The 20032-nt window shown below is 28.6% G+C and overlaps 2 protein-coding genes across 2 annotated transcripts in view; one reads left to right on the forward strand and one right to left on the reverse strand.

Annotated features, from left to right (window-relative positions):
- Tret1 (trehalose transporter 1) overlaps positions 1–1539 on the reverse strand; it is a 27699-nt gene extending 26160 nt beyond the window's left edge. The window contains exons 1-2 of the mRNA XM_011503340.1: positions 1366–1539; positions 1064–1138 (exon numbers count right to left, since the gene is read on the reverse strand). Of these exons, the coding sequence (XP_011501642.1) occupies positions 1064–1138 (75 nt within the window). The 5' untranslated portion in view covers positions 1366–1539. The remainder of the gene's footprint in view (positions 1–1063; positions 1139–1365) is intronic.
- Positions 1–17893, forward strand: part of LOC105365234 (Regulator of cullins 2) — a 47036-nt gene extending 29143 nt beyond the window's left edge. Inside the window, exon 2 of the mRNA XM_011503341.1 lies at positions 17570–17893. Coding sequence (XP_011501643.1) covers positions 17570–17751 — 182 coding nt within the window. The 3' untranslated portion in view covers positions 17752–17893. The remainder of the gene's footprint in view (positions 1–17569) is intronic.
- The last annotated feature ends 2139 nt before the right edge of the window (positions 17894–20032 follow it).

Here is a 20032-nt window from a genome sequence, read left to right on the forward strand (position 1 = left end):
CGGCCGATCCTACATGTCGTAAGAGCGCAAAATAAGGCAGAGACGAGGCTCCTTGGCGATTATTCTGCACTGGCGAAAAATGCCGGCGGCCTATCATCGATTACGGTAGGTGCGTTGCGATAACCGGCGCATTTATTTTATAATCGCTCTCGTCGCCGTTGTTGCCTTGCCGCCACGTCAATCGCGCGCTCCGCCGACGAGATTCATTTAGCTACGAATGTAAATGGCACGCGGAGTTATTATTCGTATATTAACCGACCATAGCGCGACCATCAAAATTCCAAAATTCCTCAATTCCTCAATTCAAAAATCATCGAAATTCCAAAATCACCGAAATTCCGCCTCTCCCCTTATTCCGCACTCTCCGTATCTTTAGCGGATGGCGAAAAAGTAAACCTTCCGCCGCTCCCCGCTATCATACTCTTTCACCCAAGCAATTCGGACGTTTCGCGTTTCTATATATAGAGAGTGTGCAACAGCGATCAGAATGCACGTTCCCAAGAGCTCTAAAGTATGCAGTTTTTGCAGCTCATTCCACGACACTTGTTGCGGAACCCGCGTTTACGTCGCTATTAGATACACGGCGAAGTATCGACTCGACGACAGCGTTCAATTGCTATAATCTGGAAGCGTGGCTTAATGACAATTTATTTACCATTACATTTCCAGTCAAGGAAAGGCGGTTAGCTTTATATTTGACACTGCATCGGATTTGGCTTTTATTATGTTTACCGGTTTGCGATGAATCGTATTTGCCAGTCACTTAAACATTACCGTTCTTATCAGTATTGGTGGGAGCGATGAGGAGGAGAGATGAGGAGAACAGAGGGGTGGAATTGACGAATGGAGGAATGGGGGAAGTGGTAGGGGGTGGAGTGGGGCGGGGGGAGGGAGAGAGAGAGAGAGAGAGATGAGGGGGGGGGACAAGGGAATTAGTGCGATTGGTAAGAAGGTATGGAAAGAGGGAGAGGGAGGAAGTCGCGAATACGACTGCGTAGATGCAAAAAAGTGCCTATCAGTCGAAATGGGTGATGAAAGTGCTAAAGGAACAAAAAGAGCTTACCTTGGACTTGCCAAAGGACATCAAGCAGAGGGGCCATGGCTGCATAAACTGCCTCCTGTTTTGCGAGGACGACATCTTCGCTCCCTTATAAGGTAATTAGTGCGATTGGTAAGAAGGTATGGAAAGAGGGAGAGGGAGGAAGTCGCGAATACGACTGCGTAGATGCAAAAAAGTGCCTATCAGTCGAAATGGGTGATGAAAGTGCTAAAGGAACAAAAAGAGCTTACCTTGGACTTGCCAAAGGACATCAAGCAGAGGGGCCATGGCTGCATAAACTGCCTCCTGTTTTGCGAGGACGACATCTTCGCTCCCTTATCTCGTCGGCTCTCGGTGCCTCGTGGCTTGTAGGGCCAATCGTAACTTTTGGCTTTGTGTACGTACGTGCGTGCGTGCGCGCGTGCCTGTGCGTGAGCTTTCGTATGTGCCTACACGTGGCTGTGTTGTGACAATTGCTTGCTCCTTCTTTCCTACCCTCTCCCTTATCTCCCTACCCTCCCTCCCACCCTGATTCCCACCCTATCACTCTCACTCTCTCTCTCTCTCTCTCTCTCTTACTATCTCTATCTCGAGTCCCCCTCACCTCGTCCCTCACTCTTCTCACCGGCCACTCTCTATCCCACTATCGCTATCTCTTGCTCTCTCTCTCTCTCTCTCTCTCTCTCTCTCTCTCTCTCTCTCTCTCTCTCTCTCTCTCTCTCTCTCTCTCTCTCTCTCTCTCTCTCTCTCTCTCTCTCTCTCTCTCTCTCTCTCTCTCTCTCTCTCTCTGTATATATATATATATATATATATATATATATGTGTGTGTGTGTGTGTGTGTGTGTGTGTGTATCTTTTTTCGGCTTGTAGACTTGTGCGGCTATTTGATTGCTGGCTACTCGCGGGGTGATCGTCTTTATCGGCTCCGCTGCTCTATCGCAACTCCCGCGCACGAGCTGCTGCTGTCTGTCTGGAGTTTTAGCGCCAACTGTCGGCGCCTCCGTGAATGTTCCCCCGCGCAGCACGGCTTTACTCGCGGCCGCAGACCGGCTAAATGAGACGTCGCGCTCTCACTCGAGAGGTGGTAGCGCGCCTTTTTCGAATGCGAGATGTAAACACGGCCACCTTGGTTCGGCCGGGGGTTGATTTTGGGGAAGAAAGCTTGAAGTAGGGCCCGTCAACTGGGATTGCGAGGTGCTCGCGAAGCTGCGATGGCTTGTGCGTCTATTGGATATATAACTGGGATTATCGGATCGCGCGCGGTCAGCTCTTGTCTTTTATACGTATGCGTCGCGGGGCTCGCGTGTACTGGCACCGCCTACTCGCGATGTAAAAACGCCGTGTTCCAAGTGGTAGGGATGAGAGGACTCTCCTCCGAGCGTTCCGTGCGCACACGAAAAAGCCGCCAGGAGAGCCGCGAGTGCCTTACGAGCCTGTGTTGTTTCCGTCCGCTCACATAGGTGTATGTGTGCACGCGTGTGTTTGCGAGCGTGCCTGCGTGCGTTCGTGCGTGCGTTCGTGCGTGTGTTTGTGTGAAACAGAGAGAGAGAGAGAGAGAGAGAGAGTGTGTGTGTGTGTGTGTGTGTGTGTGTGTGTGTGTGTGTGTGTGTGATAATGAGAGTGCGAGGGCATGAGGGGGAAGGGGCACCAGTCCCTGGTGGCATTTCTTTTGAGTGTGTTGACGATAAGCCGGTGCTTTGTAGAGGTGGTCGACCGAGATTTCGTCGAGATGACGAATGACTCGGTTAAACATCTTCCTTGAGCATCCGATTCTTCAAATGCGCTTGTTTAACAATGTGCTTCAACTTTTTGCATCAACTCCTTGAATTAATTCCAAATGGCCGAGTAGACTCGATTAGAATACCTCCTCGTGAGCATTAAGAACTTAACATTAACGCACATTGCCAAGAGATGTTACGAGTAATTAATGTTAAATCGTGTATTAGCGGTACGGGTGTAGGCAGACTGTCATGTACCAATCGTTCCTAATAATTCTATTCTTATTCGAATTCACTTCTCACTGAACTTGTCTCAATTAATACATCATTTTTTCCATCGATCGACAATTTTACGAATAAAATATCGATCTTCCGAAAATAGATGTAGATATTTTCCGTGCTTAAAGCTAGATTTTCAATACGCAATTGAACTTAATTTAATCAATAATAATCATTCTCATTTGATGAAATAATATAGTTAAATATCTTAAGTTAAGATTTTTCCTCTTACCAATATAGTTAAAGATTGGCGTCAAAGTGTCGATACATCAAATAATCATTTGATCATTCACATAATTCTAGTCGTTTCCAGAATAACTCGTTCGATATTTGTTGGGTATCGTTCCTTCGATGTATCGCCTCGTTTATTAGTGACGACGATATTCGCTCGAAACAAATAGCAATCTAATTAATTTTGGTCTTTTACAAATCATATATAGAGTCTCTACCTTTTTAAATGTATATACCCCATATTTTCCGCGTAGTAGTATTTTAGTTTACAAGTATTTTACAAAAATATTCTATATTATATTTGCACAAGAAACTTTTCATATATATATATATATATTAATTGACTGGTAATTTGCTTTTGTCAGACTATACTATCTAGTAATAGCCATCCATAGTTTTAATAACCATCGTGTTTAAAAAAAAAAAAAAAAAAAAAAAACCAATTTACTTTCAATTTATGTTCCTTTCTTTTCATTTTTCCCATTAAATTATTATACATTTAATACAAAAAGATAGTATCGTTATATTTGGATCCCATATTTATGAAATAAAATAATACACTCACGTATGACATCTTAAGGTATGCATCAAAGAGAATATTTTGTATAAAGAAAAAAATAATAATAATCCGTGAAAAATGAAAAGCATCTTAAATAATTTTCTTATTTATTGTTACGAATAAACGTCATGTCACTGACTTTATAATTAGGCGATATCCAAAGTAAAAAAAAAAAAAAAGCACTGAAACTCTTTGCTACTCGATCAAGCTGGCTTATTTTTCAAGACTTAAGCACAATCGTCTATTATCATCGTTACATTATCTCGCAACACTACAGTCGAATCTCTCCTCGAATCTCTTCCGTAAAATTCATGGAAAAATATGAATTTTTGCAGAGAAGAAATATTCCACTCGCTGGCCTCTCAGCATTTGTCAATTCAACTTAAATTAATGATGAAATCCACGGGGAACGAGGTACACAAAATGAGATAAACTCATGGGGTACTATAAATAACGAATTACGCTCCTGGTAAATCAATAGAGAGGACGGGGGCTTCGACTTGAAGTCGGAGACTCAAGCTCGAAGCCTATGCGCTACTACTTGTGCATTTTTCTTCCATCGAGGACCGATACTCTCGTGCGCACGTGTGCTTATCGCGGCTCGCTGATAACATCCGCGTGCCACACGAATGTCTAAATTATCTAATAAAAGGCGACATATGTGTGTGCACGATTGAATGTGCACGCGCGCATCGCGCAACTGGCTAGAAACGGAGGAGCGTAGAGTCGGTGCTCAAAGGGATAAACTTAACTCTCGTTAGTTAGAGCATAAAATCGACTCTGAGCGCGGATGCCAAAAATATTCGAACATTGAAGAACCAACTGTCTTGAGAGAAATGTCGTGCTTGGTTGAAAAATTTTCACTTAAAAATTCGAGCCTTGCGATGACAGATGGACATGTTTACATACATATTTAATAGACAAAAGAGATCATTTAACGCATGGCAATTATTCCCTGAATAATTCTCGAATTATCTTTCAATGGCTTATTATGTAAACAACATAACTCTTCTATATATGCCTCTTATTTATTTCATTAATAGCAGCAAAAAATAATGGTAAAATAAAAATTATTTCACGTTTTACAATGTTGACAAGTGATAGTCGCGGAATAAAATATGATTTTAAAACACAAGTTATTATGTTTTAGCTGAAATCACGTACAACTAGCTGCATTAATTTTCCATATAATTTTCTATTATACAGTAATTTCTCATTTCTCCTATACGGCTTTATTACAAATTCTCTACTGAAAGTAATATTTACACTCTGCGCCATTTCATTTTATTATTTGATGTCATTTTTGCTACATAATCGTAATTATATTTTCAATGCTCGGATTCGTACGTTTGATTACATCTTCTGATCTTATCAATTGAACGAGTTTTCAATCTATGAGTACATAATAATAGGGTTAATGATTTAGTTTATTGAATACACTGCTAACCTACGTCTATACTTTAAAATATGCATTTAGCAAATGAATAAAGTACATATGCATGTTATAATAATCGTATCGTTAAATCTTTACAGTTAAAGACAAATGATTTGCTTCAATTTACATTCATAATATCAATGAATATAACAATAATACGAAAGTATTAATTGGATATAATTGATGTATGTACATGTACGTGCATATGTATGCATATGTACGTAATTATTCACATATGTATATTTATATATAATGACTTATAAATGTTTTGTGCAGCTTCATTATCTTGTCTTCATTATCCATCCTTATTGTATACAATTTTTTAATAATATTAGCTTATACATTGCTAATTATTAAAAATAAATGTCAAAATTAATATATTATATATAGGTATAACTTATCTTGTCATTAATATAAATGGAAATTTTTTTATGTCGTTTATGAAAATTAATCTGTGGCCACTCATCTTAAGCAGTAGATTTTCAATATACAAACTTTACTAAGGTTGAATATTAGAAGCAGAGAGGCTCTTATCCAATTTTATTGTTGACTTAGAAAATATCATGAGAAATAAAAAAATAATAATTTAATCCCTACTATTTCTTTCTTTGTATCATATTAATTCCTCACAGATCAATAATAACTTAATAATATAAAAATAGGACATATTAATGTTCTTTAATATAGTTTTTCATTCGACTTCTATTCACTTTTTAATTATATTCTAGATACTTAAAATGATTATTAGAAAAATAAAGAGAATAATAAATAAATAAAAATAAATTATAAACAGCATTAGCATTATTCAATAGTGTTTGAAATTTTTATTTTCATTGTGTGGTAATAATATAATCACATATAATGAAAAAAAAATTATTACGTCGCATATATAAAGATTGTGTATTAAAATTTTATTATCATTGTCAGTAATTTCTAATTTGATTACCGATTTAATTATCTGCAGATATATATATATATATATATATATATATATATATATATATATATATATATACATGCGAAATCAGATATAAATATATAATTATACATTACTCAAAAAAGTGTAATAATTACTAATATTGCTTGTTTATCTTAATTTTATTTTCTTTATTTAATGATTAATAAAGTTTATTTATCAGAAGATAAAGCAACTTGTACAAGAAAATTACAATTACATATATGTGTGTGTATGCATGTGTGTCATATAGAAAAATAAAATTCGTTTTAAATACGATTTTAGCGTTTCTTCGACTGTAATATAAATCTTTAGGCATAATACGCATTATAAAAGTGAAGTAATTCTGAGAAGAACTTTCTAGTTGATAAATTGTCACCTCGATATAGAATTCAATATTTTTCTAATGTTCATAGATATTTATTTGATTAACACTTATATACTTTAAAAAAACCAAATATTAAATAATTTGTCGATTAATTTACATATAAATTTTTCTGAATATAATAAATATGTGTCGTTTATTTTTAATTATTAGTAGTTTCAATAATGGAATTAATAATAAACCTTCGCTTTCATTTGAATATATATAAAATTGATTATATATACCAATTATCTCTAGATTACATTTTCATTTCCATCAAATAATACTGTTAATAAATACATAATAATATCTAATAAATATAGAAATAAATGTATCGAAATCATAGACTTTCACTTACCTAGGAAAATTATCTTATAATTAGATTTTTATTATTTCTATTTATTTTATTTTTAAATTTAAAACTAATTATTGAATATTTTTAATTCGATCAATCAACATTTTAATTCTCTCCCTTTTACATAGACTTTTATTTAAAACGCTTATTAATTATAATTTATCATTCACAACATACGAATGATATATTTTTCATTCATTTTTTCTTGTTAATTTTAAACAGAGAGATTTTTATATTAAACGAAAAATATATATGTATTATTTCATATATTACAGCTAAGTTTCAAGAAAAATAGAATTACTGGTAAAGCAAAGTACGTTGTCTATCAAAGGCCATGATGGACATAAATATCACAATTCAAGTTTAAAATTTCAAGGTACATCGTACAAACGTTTCGTAACTCGATCGTTATAATTTTATCAGCAAAGCTTCGCAATAGCTTTTTCGTATCCTGCTAATCTTTTGCAAATTATAATATAGCAAAAACAGAAAAATGTATAATTACGTGTAAATATCATGAGCAAGCAGAATTATGTATTAACTCGACAAGCACCAATTCCCTGTGATCCTTAATAATCCTGCATTTATCTTATATGTCTATCCTCAGAATTAGTATGTAAGCATAAAGCCTTTTTTAAGTTTGCCTTTCATCTTTTATACATATTAACTTATTTTTATAAACTACTAAATACATCTTGAATTGTGACGTACGTGTGAAAATTTAGTTTTTGGAGGCGTCGATAATAGCAATACAAAACACGAGTTATATTTTTTTGTAGCTTTACAAAGGTTTTAGCTAACTAAGGACTGGAAAAAAAAAATGTCAATAGCCATTAGCCAAAGATTATTATATAATTGTAACCAAAATTACAAAGATTGGGATAATAAATAAATATATTGATTACATTATTATCGAAAATTAAAAAAAACAACTGTGTCATAAAATTATGTATTTATAAATTTTACAAGATTTAGAAATTATATTATCATAATATTTTTTAATTCATTCAGGTCAGTTTATCTACTTATTAAATATAATAAAAATAGCGAAGGTTAAATGTTTCTATTTGTACAGATTTAATTGTTAAATTAATATAAGTAATTATCATTGCGCCAATTATCGAGAGGTTTTTCTATGTGCCCCGTTTTATATTCACTCTTCAAATAAATTTAGTTCAAATTATGGTTGGTGAACATGGAATAGTTAAGAAAATAATTACGCATTTAAATGGAAAAAAATTAAATTAAGTTAAATTCGAAGAAAAAAAAATACCTTAATCGAAATTATATTGAAAACTTTATCAGATAATGAATTTTATGCATTTAAATCAATCTTAATATTTGATTGATTTATAGATATTCTAATAGCTATTTGCATTTGATCATTATTAGTATTTAAAATTTACATTAAGTGCAATATTGTTCAATCATAAATATCAATTATATGATGCATCAGTTCAAATGAAAATACGATGATATTGTTATATTTAAACAACTTTGAGCATACATAATTTAGTATTTTTACTTATTAAAAAATCGTATGCATATAGATCACAATTATTGCTAAATGAAATGAATAAATAATACTTGTAAAAGTCTATTTTAAAGTTTATTTTCAATAACGTAGAATAGGCTACTAATTAATTTCATAACAAATTTGAAGAACATAAATTTCATATAACATAAATGATATATTGCAATTGAACCAAATTAAAACAATTTAAACAAAATGAATGGAACTTTTAATTTTCTAATAATGATAATATTTCCCAGTTTATCCCAACAAATTGCGTGATAGCAGTCCATAAAAATATCTCAAAATAAAAGAGAATATTAAAGAATGTTAAGAACTTTGTGCTTAATGTTCGTCTTTTGATTTATATATGAAAACTTATATTCCCGAGTTATAAATCGTTTTGACTGACATAGTCTTTCATGATTTCCAAATGTATGAAAAACTTTTAACAATTTTGCTAACGTTTGATATTATCTGCGTAACTTGTCCTTCTTCTACTAGATCTTCCGACGATACAATAATACAAAATAATTTTGTATACACAAAATTACATAGTTGTTTTTATAATTTTGTGTTATAATCGATATTCCCATCGAATATTAATGCAACTAAATCGATTAAAATTAAAAATATATTGCCAAAATGTCTGTATTTATAATTCATTGATAATTCGATACTTAAAATGGAATCATCTCCAAAGTTACATAATGAATGTGGATAATTAAGTAATATTTTAAGTATATAATATTACAAATCGCGACATTTTTAATATTTCTTTTGTAATATTTCGTCAAAAATTTAGCCTAAATTATTAAAAGACAAAATAAAAATGTAGCAATTATATTCGTATTATATAATTCTTATATTTCAAGCTATGATGGATGGAAAAATTAACATGATATGTATGAATGTCATGCCACAAGTATCATTAAATACATCGTAATATATAAGTTTATAGGCATAATTGCCTATATGTATTTATAATCAATTTTAATACAATTATTGAAAAATTGTACAATTCTGTCTACAATTGTCAATCCTTTAATATATCGTGCAAATTTATCGTTTATCAACGTTTATCCTTTTTTTTTTAAAGTAGATTAAAAATAAAGACAACGAGGTCTACTCTAATTGCATAATAATAGCGCCTTGAAATCATAACACTATTATTTATAGTTCTTTTTTCTATATACGAGTGATTGAATTATAGCAATATACGTTATATTGTTCCGACAAGCTAATAGAATACAAATCCATAATAAAAACTATCATAATAGAATAAGAATTTGATAGCAACGATAGATAATAAATCGAGTTTTCATTAATAACCCCGTTTACTTGTAGCGCAATTAATTTTCAAATGAACGGCGATATATTTTATGATACTAAAATAAAAAATGGAAACTCTAATTGTTAAATAACGAATAGCTTTTACTAGTAAGTCGTAATAAAAAATTATGCGTAAATAATATATTATCTCAATTATTATAGTCTTTAAGTTACTATCGAATACTTTGACTATAGTAGCGATCCAATAAATACAATAAATCCATAGTCGTTTCTTTTATATAATTAGTTGTATTATAGGAACTGTGATATTACATGATAATTTCATGTTTATATTTATCATCGTGATTAATTGACTATAATTGATGTTTCAAAAAAGTCATAGAAATTTTTTTAGAAAATTTGGACGGTCGTTCATTAAGAGTATAAAAAATATGAACAATGTTAGTATACTCAATCATATTATTAATATGTGTTTCTAAATATCAAAAATATCAAATAAACATCAATAATTAATGATAAAATTAATTTTGCTTAAATAATATAACGAATGCATTATAAACAACCGAATCGTCGAAAAACTTATGTTATGCATCATGAGCTTAGAAATTAATTTTTTGTCAATAAAATCACTTATAGTGTAAAAAAAGAAAAAAATCATTCGTAATGTGTAAACGATGAAAGAAAATTATTCAGAATGTGCTTAACGTCGCGATAAATCGTCCCTGTAAATATATTAAAGAACATCGTTTATTTCAGGAGCTAATGTCCCTATTTTTATACTCTGGACGGTACACGAGTATATTTCATATAGTGAGTCACGATGTCGCTACAACAGTGCGCGATTTCGAATAATTTTCTCGCGCAAATTAATTTGCACTTCTTATGAACGGCCTTGACATTTACGTCTGACATTTACATGGCGCTCCTTGCCACGCGTTGTCAAATCGAGTAATCATCAACCTACATTTACAGCACATAATGATGCGCTTGTATAATTAATTCTTTTTTTTTTTTTTTTTTTTTTTTTTTTTTTTTTTTTTTTTTTTTTTTTTTTTTTTTTTAATAAACCCGGGGTATACAAAAAATTTTTTTTTTTTTTTTTTGGCAAATTTCAGTAGGTGAAATATTTTTCAATTCAGCTTATCGTTTATTTAAAAAAATAAATATTAAATAAAACTTTCTCTTCCGGTAATTTTCATTTTTATTTGCTAAAATTATTGTCACATGCCAATGTGTAATGCTAAAGCAGTGGCTACAGTGAAGAAATTACTATTAAAATTATTATTATTAATAATGCTAATTTATTAACGTGTATCGACTTATCATCATATGCTTTTTTCATTTTTCATACTCATTCTTAGTTACCATAGAGCATCAAAAATAAAAGATCATTTTATACTTTACCATTATAAAATATAGCATAGTAGGAGCCATAATAAATCAAATTTGCCAAATCAATAGGCTAGATTTGTTAAAAAATTCATATTGTATATACAGGAACGTGCATTAGTGCGAAATGAATAGAAATTCGTCATATCGATCATAATATCACGGTCTCAAATTATTTTTATAATTATTATTCTATTTAAAATACTGTGTTAATTTGTTGAAACGATATATCAAATGGAATACATGCAAGTTAATAAAAGAGAAGAATAATGTACATGCAATAATGTTATAAAAAATTATATATTAATCGGTTCGATGGCCGACCTTAAGTACATGTAATATAATTTATTACATTATTAACATTGTCAATAACTTTGATTAATTATAATCTAAAAAATATTAATACGATGAGGATAATTTTTTTTTTTTTATCTAAATTTACAGTTACTGTCATCTTGGCATACGATTAGTATTAACACAAGCCCTGACTCAAATTTGTCCAAAAATTCTCTCGTAATATAATAATTGTTTGTACGCTAATTTATATAATTTTACACTAATGTTAATTCATTAAAATTATTTGATTTAAAGACACATTAAATTTATTAGTCCATAATTGTGAATCTGATAAATTATGTTGGAATATTTAATTGCCCTTCATAATCATCCATAAAATCTTAAATGCATTCAAAATCATTCTTTCTCAATTAATGTTAATTTTTAAATGAATAAGAAAATAATTTTTGTTACATTAAGACTTATTTGCAACATATATCTAAGTAAATATTAACAGTAATAATAATATATTTAAGTTTAATTAACATATATGATATAAGAAATGTATTTAGTTTTCGTAATTAATAATAATTTAATAAAATTAAATATATAAACAATTTATGTTTGCATTCATCAATGGCTTTTATTTGAAATTAAAGTGCCATTTAATCTATAAACAATTCTTTCATGTACATTTACTTCAATAAGAAACAAATCAGTTTTAATTTTTAAAATGTTAATTATTGACCTAAAAATGATTACCTAACAATGAATGAAAATGCTATTAAAATTACTGTGTAATATAGGATTTTAATAACAGAGACATTTTCTTTTAATAATTCGTAACATATTTCAAGAGAAATATAATAAATTTTAGAATTTTATTTCTTTCGCGTTAAAATTTAAGATATCATAATTTTCCTATAACATATTTTTAATCCATATTATTTCTTATTCTTGATAATCATAAGTTTTTATATTTTCAAATTCTGTATAAACATTATTATCTTTATATAGGTAATTCATTCATATATTAATATATATATATATATATATATATATATATTTATTTATTTATAACAATGTAAATATATCTTCTTGTTAATGCTTCAGAGTACCGTTAAATTTACGTTTGTCTTACTATCTTATGAATAGATTATAGTTTACAAAATCCAAAATACATTAGTGAATTAATAAAAATTAATGCTTCGTTGCTTATTGTGCAGTAAAATGAGAATGAACAAAATATTACAAATCCTAAAACAGCTGCAGAACATATATCAATCAACATATGTAAAAATAGTACAGTTGTATTTAAATTATAAAAACACGCTATTTATATAATCCAAATATGTACTCGTTAAAACGATAAAATTAAGTTACGGAACAATAAGTTACAGAATGGACCAAATCGTCGATATCAAAATCATATAAATTGAATTAGAGATCGAAAGATCGAGAATGATCGAGAAAGAGCTCGTCATGGAAATATACATATAAAAATAATGGTCGGCCAAGGGAACGTTTATCACAATTGACAATGGTTATCTCGATGAGGGGTATGTCAATATCTTCGGACAGGGCTAATCGAACGCAGTCGGTCGCGCTTTGACTTTTGACTTTTTACTTTTTACTTTTAAATAGCGGCAATACGTTTCGAGACGCTTTATGCCGGTTAGTCTTCATATTAACAAACGACAATTGCCCGCGTGTATGGAACTTTTTCACCGGCTAGAGGCTTCATCGTGTCATTATAACGGGTGTATACTTTAAAATTCAAATTTCATGAGACATCCGACCGTTTTTCTCATTCTATTAGCAATTTATCCTTCCATTTAATAGTATTTGCTTTTTATTGAGCGACTTGTATTAATATTAAACTGAAAATATTGTATCTCTAGTTATATTTTATTTAAAGCACGTGGAACGATTAATATCACGCACCAATATATAATTACAAAGTTATGATGTCATATGTGATAGCAAAGCAATGTAATAACAATAATAATAATCGGAATAATGTAATTGCAATATTTTGTTAAGCGTGCTATATACTACGAATCTATATATATATATATATATATAATTTTTTTTATTTTTTTTTAAAGATTTATTTATTTATTACATTGATCATTTCCTATAGAAAATTCCAGTTAGAAAGAAAGATTGTTCAAAGCTTTCCGATTCCTTCATATCATTCGGTATATTAAAATTATAATTTATTGCCGTACAACATAAAAAATATGATAATTTACGTTTAGTTCTTTTAATATTTTCACTTTTTAGTACTATTAAAATTAGTCGTTCGCCCAATTTTTGCTAGATAGGGGAGGTAAATCGGAAGACTTACTTTTAATTCTATCATATTATCCGACTTTATAATTTTACTAATTAATTAAACCTTTCCTATTTCCATTAAATACATGACAGTCAAATTGTGATCGATTAATCAAAAACAATAAGTTGAAAATCATACTTAAACCATTTATCTTTAATGGTTGAAGTACAAAATAAAATATAAAAAATTATGGAAAATACATAAACGTATTTTACTACACAATATTATAAAAAAAATTATACGGTATACTTTTCATATGCATTTAAATTATAAAAAAAAAAGTATATATTCAAATGTTTTATCGCTACCACCTTGTAGGTCGGATATATTGTTAACAATAGAGCATAACAAAGCGATTAAGCAGCAAATCGCTACAGATGAAACAGTGGAATATTCCTTGGAGACAACTCTATCGTATCCGATAGTTTGATCGATGTCAAATCGATCAAATTATTGATATTTTACATTGGTCATATACTTTCGTAATATATTTATTATCAATATCCTGTTAATGAAATACCATAAAAATTATTAAATACAATTTATCATTTATCACTTTGGTTAAAATTTCTCAATAATATCGTTTATTTTACAAAGTATATATTTTCTTTAAATAATGTAGTTAAATAATAATTCGTTTGTTTCGTTGTAATTTATTTGGTATATAATATATAGAAAATTATTTTGACAATTGAAATCTAATGTCGATATTGATATGTTTACTTTATTTAATGGAATGATAAATATTTAGGTTTTCACATGAATTTCAATGAAATATAATATTACATGGTATTTTAAGAAATACTAAAATTTTATGTATTTCTATTGCTCCAACTACAAATACAAAAAATAAAAATTAATATTTAATAATTGCCATGATGAAAATATTATATAAAAATGTAAAGAACAACAAAAATTTACAATATAAAACAATAAATACATATAAAGCATTTAAAAACCCTCATAGCAGTATTACAATTTATCATTCTAAATAATTATGCAATTTCAAGGTTCTGTAATTCTATCCTAATTAATTTTTGTTTATTTCAATAACAGGACGTACTAATTTCTAAATTAATGATTATAAAATTAGAATAAACTCTAGTTATGTATAATATATAAATAAAATAGAAATCAATTCTAGTTCAATTAAATAAAAGTTTATAACAAAGCAATAAATGCATGTTTATGAAAAAATAATTCTGAAAATGAATAATAATTATTAATCTAAATTTCTAATAATATGTAAATTTATAACTAAAATAAAACGAACCTTACATATCAACTTAAATTGTAGATAATTTAAAGTCATTTATGAAAAATATTTGGTATGTTAAAAAACATAATGTAATTGTATATCATTCATTAACGAATTACCGAAGTTATGATTATATATATTTCTCCTTATAAAAAAATAAAAATTTATAGAATTTTTGTACACTACGAATTTGAAATATTATCTAGTAACTGAACGTTGCTATTAATTGCCATTTTTTTCGATATGCTATATCTTAAAATATGTAATATTGTACATATTTTTGTATAAAATATTTGATATATTATTATATAAATTCAAACTTGACAGTTTCTACGACAATACTTAATAGTATACTAGTAATAAAAGTTGAAAATATAATTCATGATTTGTTTTAAAGATGTTGCTTTATTGTAGTGTACAATTTGATAATAAAAAACAATTGAATTGTTGATTTATTAAAATAGAAAATTTATTAAAATTTTCGTAATGTATTATTTGATATAAAAAATAATTAGTATACAACGACGACAAATTATGTTTGATAAAAATTAATTCTAATTTTTAATAAAGAATTACTTCATATATATTAAAAAATAATTTTTTCTTTCGTTTCAATATACTAGTAAATTTTCTTTCTGGAGGATATATAAAACCATTACGTAAACCTAAACGTAAAGAAATTTTTTACTCAATTAAATCATGACAAATATAGTCATAAATATAAATATAAATAAATAGATTTTTATTCTCATCCAAATACAATCGAAATAATTATGTATTATTTCTTATATATATATATATATATATATATATATATATATTTATATTTAGATAAGAACTCTTATATAACCATATTTTAATAATTTCAATAAATAATTTATTCATTTATTAAATAACTTGGGATTTGAGATCATACAATTACTTTGTACGAAGCTCATTAATGCTTTCACATTATAAAAAAAGCTATTGATACAATAGTGCATATGAGAATATTTTAATACGGTTAAGTAAAGCAAAAATTATTTTTAACATTATATTAAATGAATTCGTAAAATAATTTTATTACATAACGGCTATCAAGCTAGTATTATACATTTTATATTACAAACTAGTATTATAGAAAGTTTGTTAACTCGTCGATAGAAGTATAAAACTTTATTTTCTATTTTTCTCAATTAATATATAAGTACATAGTGTACCTTTAACTTTTTATCTAATTTAAAGATGTCTTCAAATCATTGCCTCGATCGATTTTAATATTATTAATTTCTGTTTATATAACTTTTTCATAGAATAAGACGTTTAGCATTAATAGTTTTTTCATTCTAGTTACAAACATAGCCATATTAAATTATATTTATAATTCATTACCCTTAATTTATAAAAAAGTTTTATTAAAAAAAGTATTTAAAGCTTTACAGTATATGATAACTTATTTCCATATGCCTCTATTCCGTTTTTTATGTAGTATCTTTAAATTAATTATCATTATTTATTATATTATTGCAATATTTAAATTTATCTGCTAAATTGATAATTGAATGTATGAAATGTTTAAATATGCCCTAAATTTTGAATAAAATGACATTTGCTAATATTAATTTTTAATTTTATATTATTCATTAATTATTAATCCTAAATGGTCATAAAGACGTGATGTATTTGAATATTTATTAAATAACTTTAGGTTGTTTTTAAAGTACCTTCGAATAGTACTTTGAAAACATTATTTTTGTTTGTATCGTTAGCTGTTAATATAGTAAAAATAAGCTTTATCGATATGGAGTATTATAAATTATCAAGAGTATTGAAATGTTTATAATTACTATAACTTTGCAATCTAATAATTAAAATAATAATTAATAAAAACAATTGTACAAATATTGCATAAGATTAATTAAAAGTTTTTTTTTAATTCATTTAATTCAAAGAAGCTTGTAAATTGTAAAAATTAATACTATTACTACTCTGTGTTCAATTAATTTCTCTATTACTTTGTCAATTCTTGGAGTTTTATTATTTTTAATTCATTAATGTCAATAGAAGCTTCTTGAAAACAAGGTTCTTTTGTATTCAATTGTGCTGTAAGCATTCAATCAAAAGATCATTTATTATTTTAATAATTTTGACGCATTACCTAGTTTACATATTTACTACATACTTTCCACTATAAATACTATTTCTTTTAAAATTTGCAAACTGTGCAAGTTTACTACTAATTTCTATATCCAGAATATTCATCGGGTTGAAATTCGGATTTATTAGCTGTTAGTATTTTGCCAATCTATTTTCTCTGTGTCAATATATAAGCAATATTTTTCAGATACCATTTCAAAGTTTATATTCAAGTTCACTGTTTTAGCTTTGCAAAAAAAAAATATGTTCATCATTGTTAACGTTTCGTTTCAAGCTATCCAATAAGATAGCAAAATACATATTTAAAATAATCGGACAATAATATAATCATTTTGTAATCTTTAATATGTGCCAGATTGATCTAATATTACATTCCATCGAGTGATTCTATATAATCAACTAAATGTTTTGTTTTTGTTTTGTTGTCATAGATGCATGTCTCCGCTGTCAAGCTGAAAGCAAAAAAGATTTCTACGAAAAGCAAGACTGCGTGGTTGTCTGGGGCGAATGCAACCACTCCTTTCACTACTGTTGCATGTCCCTATGGGTCAAACAGAACAATCGTTGTCCGCTCTGCCAACAGGAATGGTCCATTCAGCGGATGGGCAAATAGGCTCGTCATTTTGGACTTTTTTTTTCCAATACACAAACGTAGTATTAGAAATGTATGACAAACTATATGAGAAGCAACGCTCTATTATGTTACTTACTGCTACTGCGTTTTTCTCTAAATAATCATTGCTTTCAACTTTTTTCTGATGTATTAATACAAGTTCTTTATTTGCAATTTTCATCGCATTGGTGATAATATTTGTGATAAATATTTTAACATTTTAAAGAGGAGACTTTTAAATAAAAAGTACGATATGATATTTCTAAGATTTTAACATATTTGTTAAATTTTAGATATCTTGAATTATCATTCTATATAAATATTAATGTTTTAATATAATTATATTTTCATAATTGCTTTAAAATTCATGTTGAGGCTAAAACAAATTTATAGCATGTAAACAAAACTTATTTCGTTTATTGTTTTTGTAAAATTTTGCAAATGCCTAATAGAACTATCATTTTTCATATTTTTTATTATCCTATAAAGAATCTTAGAATATGTATACATTAAATTACTTAAATGTGTTATATAAAAAATTTAATTCATTGTCACTCAAAAGTATTGCTAATAATTACGTCGATGAAGAAATTTTTAATAATTTTCATTAAATAATGCATGTTATAATAATTATAAAATAAACTGAAGTGTAATTTAAAAAAATTATCAGAAATTTAGATTGTAAAAATTTGTAATTAGTAGAAAAACTTTATGGTTTGCAAAAAATCTCGAGAGCTATATTAACGAATATCTCAAGTTAAAATTATCGTATCAACTAATTCAAACGAATTTTATTTTACACAATTTTTCATTGAGATAATTTGAGTAGATAAACATATAAATTTTGTAATCTATAATTAAATATTAATGAAAATCAACCACTAATTATACGAAAAATTGTAAAATAGAAATACAGTATTAATCGTACCTTACGTCAATATAAATACTTGTGCGTTATTTGTGTTTTTCTTACATTACAACTTGAATAATAAGAATTTAAATTATTATTATTTAATTAATTATTCTGATCAACTTGTTATTTACAAATATTCTCACTTTTACTTTCTCAGAAAAGTAATTCATTCTAAATTCCATGACACAAATAAGGAGCAAGGTAATTTTCATTCTATTTTTTCAATCACGGTATTCTAAAATAAAAATTATATGCGATAATAAATTAAGCACATAGTGGTAAAATATTATCATCGTGTATTCAAATATTTTTCTGCTCTATTATATCATACATGAATAAATTACGATAGTTAGAGAAACTACAAGGTGGTACCTCCGGCCAAGCAAATGCTAGAATTATAAATAAAACTGAACGATCGCCAACTACGACCGCGAACTGTGATATTCTATAAAATGGTAAAATATAATTAGTGGATATTATGAATTAAAGAGGGAGTATTATTATTACAAAAATAGATGCCAACTTTAGAAAATAGTTTTAAACGAGTAACGATCATCTCAAGTGAAAAATGCATTATATTATTTTGATGAAACACAAACTAAAAGCATACATAACCCAAATATTATATTTAATTCGAGATACATATATTTCCATGCGTTTTGCCAAACATTCTGTAAACTTATTTTTATCAGCAAATAAAAGTTTTACAGTTTGTCAATAATCCACAAAGACGATAAATCTCATCCTTAAAATCTCCTGGGAATCCACCACAAAAAGTTACTTTGAACACTTGACAATCCTGACCGAGGTTAAACACCGGCAACGGCATTCCCACTCCTTCCCTCCTCCCCCTCCTCAATCCTCGTCAAGCCCCACTTCTCTCTCTCTCTCTCTCTCTCTCTCTCTCTCTCAATTGCTAACGTAAAAGCTTTGCATGCACAAGGAAAAGAAAAAAACATAAGCGATCGCTCGGGACTAAATGTACATGGGACGTCATCAGTTAGCGCATACTCGGAGGCTCGGCTCTCCTTTCCGCCAATCCCGTAAGAGAAAGGCATCTGTGCCCCTGACGAGCCTTCCAACTCGCATAAATGTTCGTTCAATTTCTTTTACTTCAAAATTCCGAAGGCGTCTCGTGGGCTGACAATCAGACAGGTTTCTATCAAATGGGCGCATCGCCATGAACTTTTAGGCGGATTTGAATGTCGTATTTGTGTAAAGTTCGATTTATTGGAAATTTGTTCATCGATTATACAAAACAAGTAGTCTACCGATGATGCAATGACGAATGTCATGCTTTTTAACGATGCTGTGTTCATCATTTTGAAGTAATAATATATCCTTGATTTTTATTAATAATTATAGATA

Source organism: Ceratosolen solmsi, unplaced genomic scaffold, assembly GCF_000503995.2.
Source record: "Ceratosolen solmsi marchali unplaced genomic scaffold, CerSol_1.0 scaffold63, whole genome shotgun sequence".
NCBI lineage: Eukaryota > Metazoa > Arthropoda > Insecta > Hymenoptera > Agaonidae > Ceratosolen > Ceratosolen solmsi.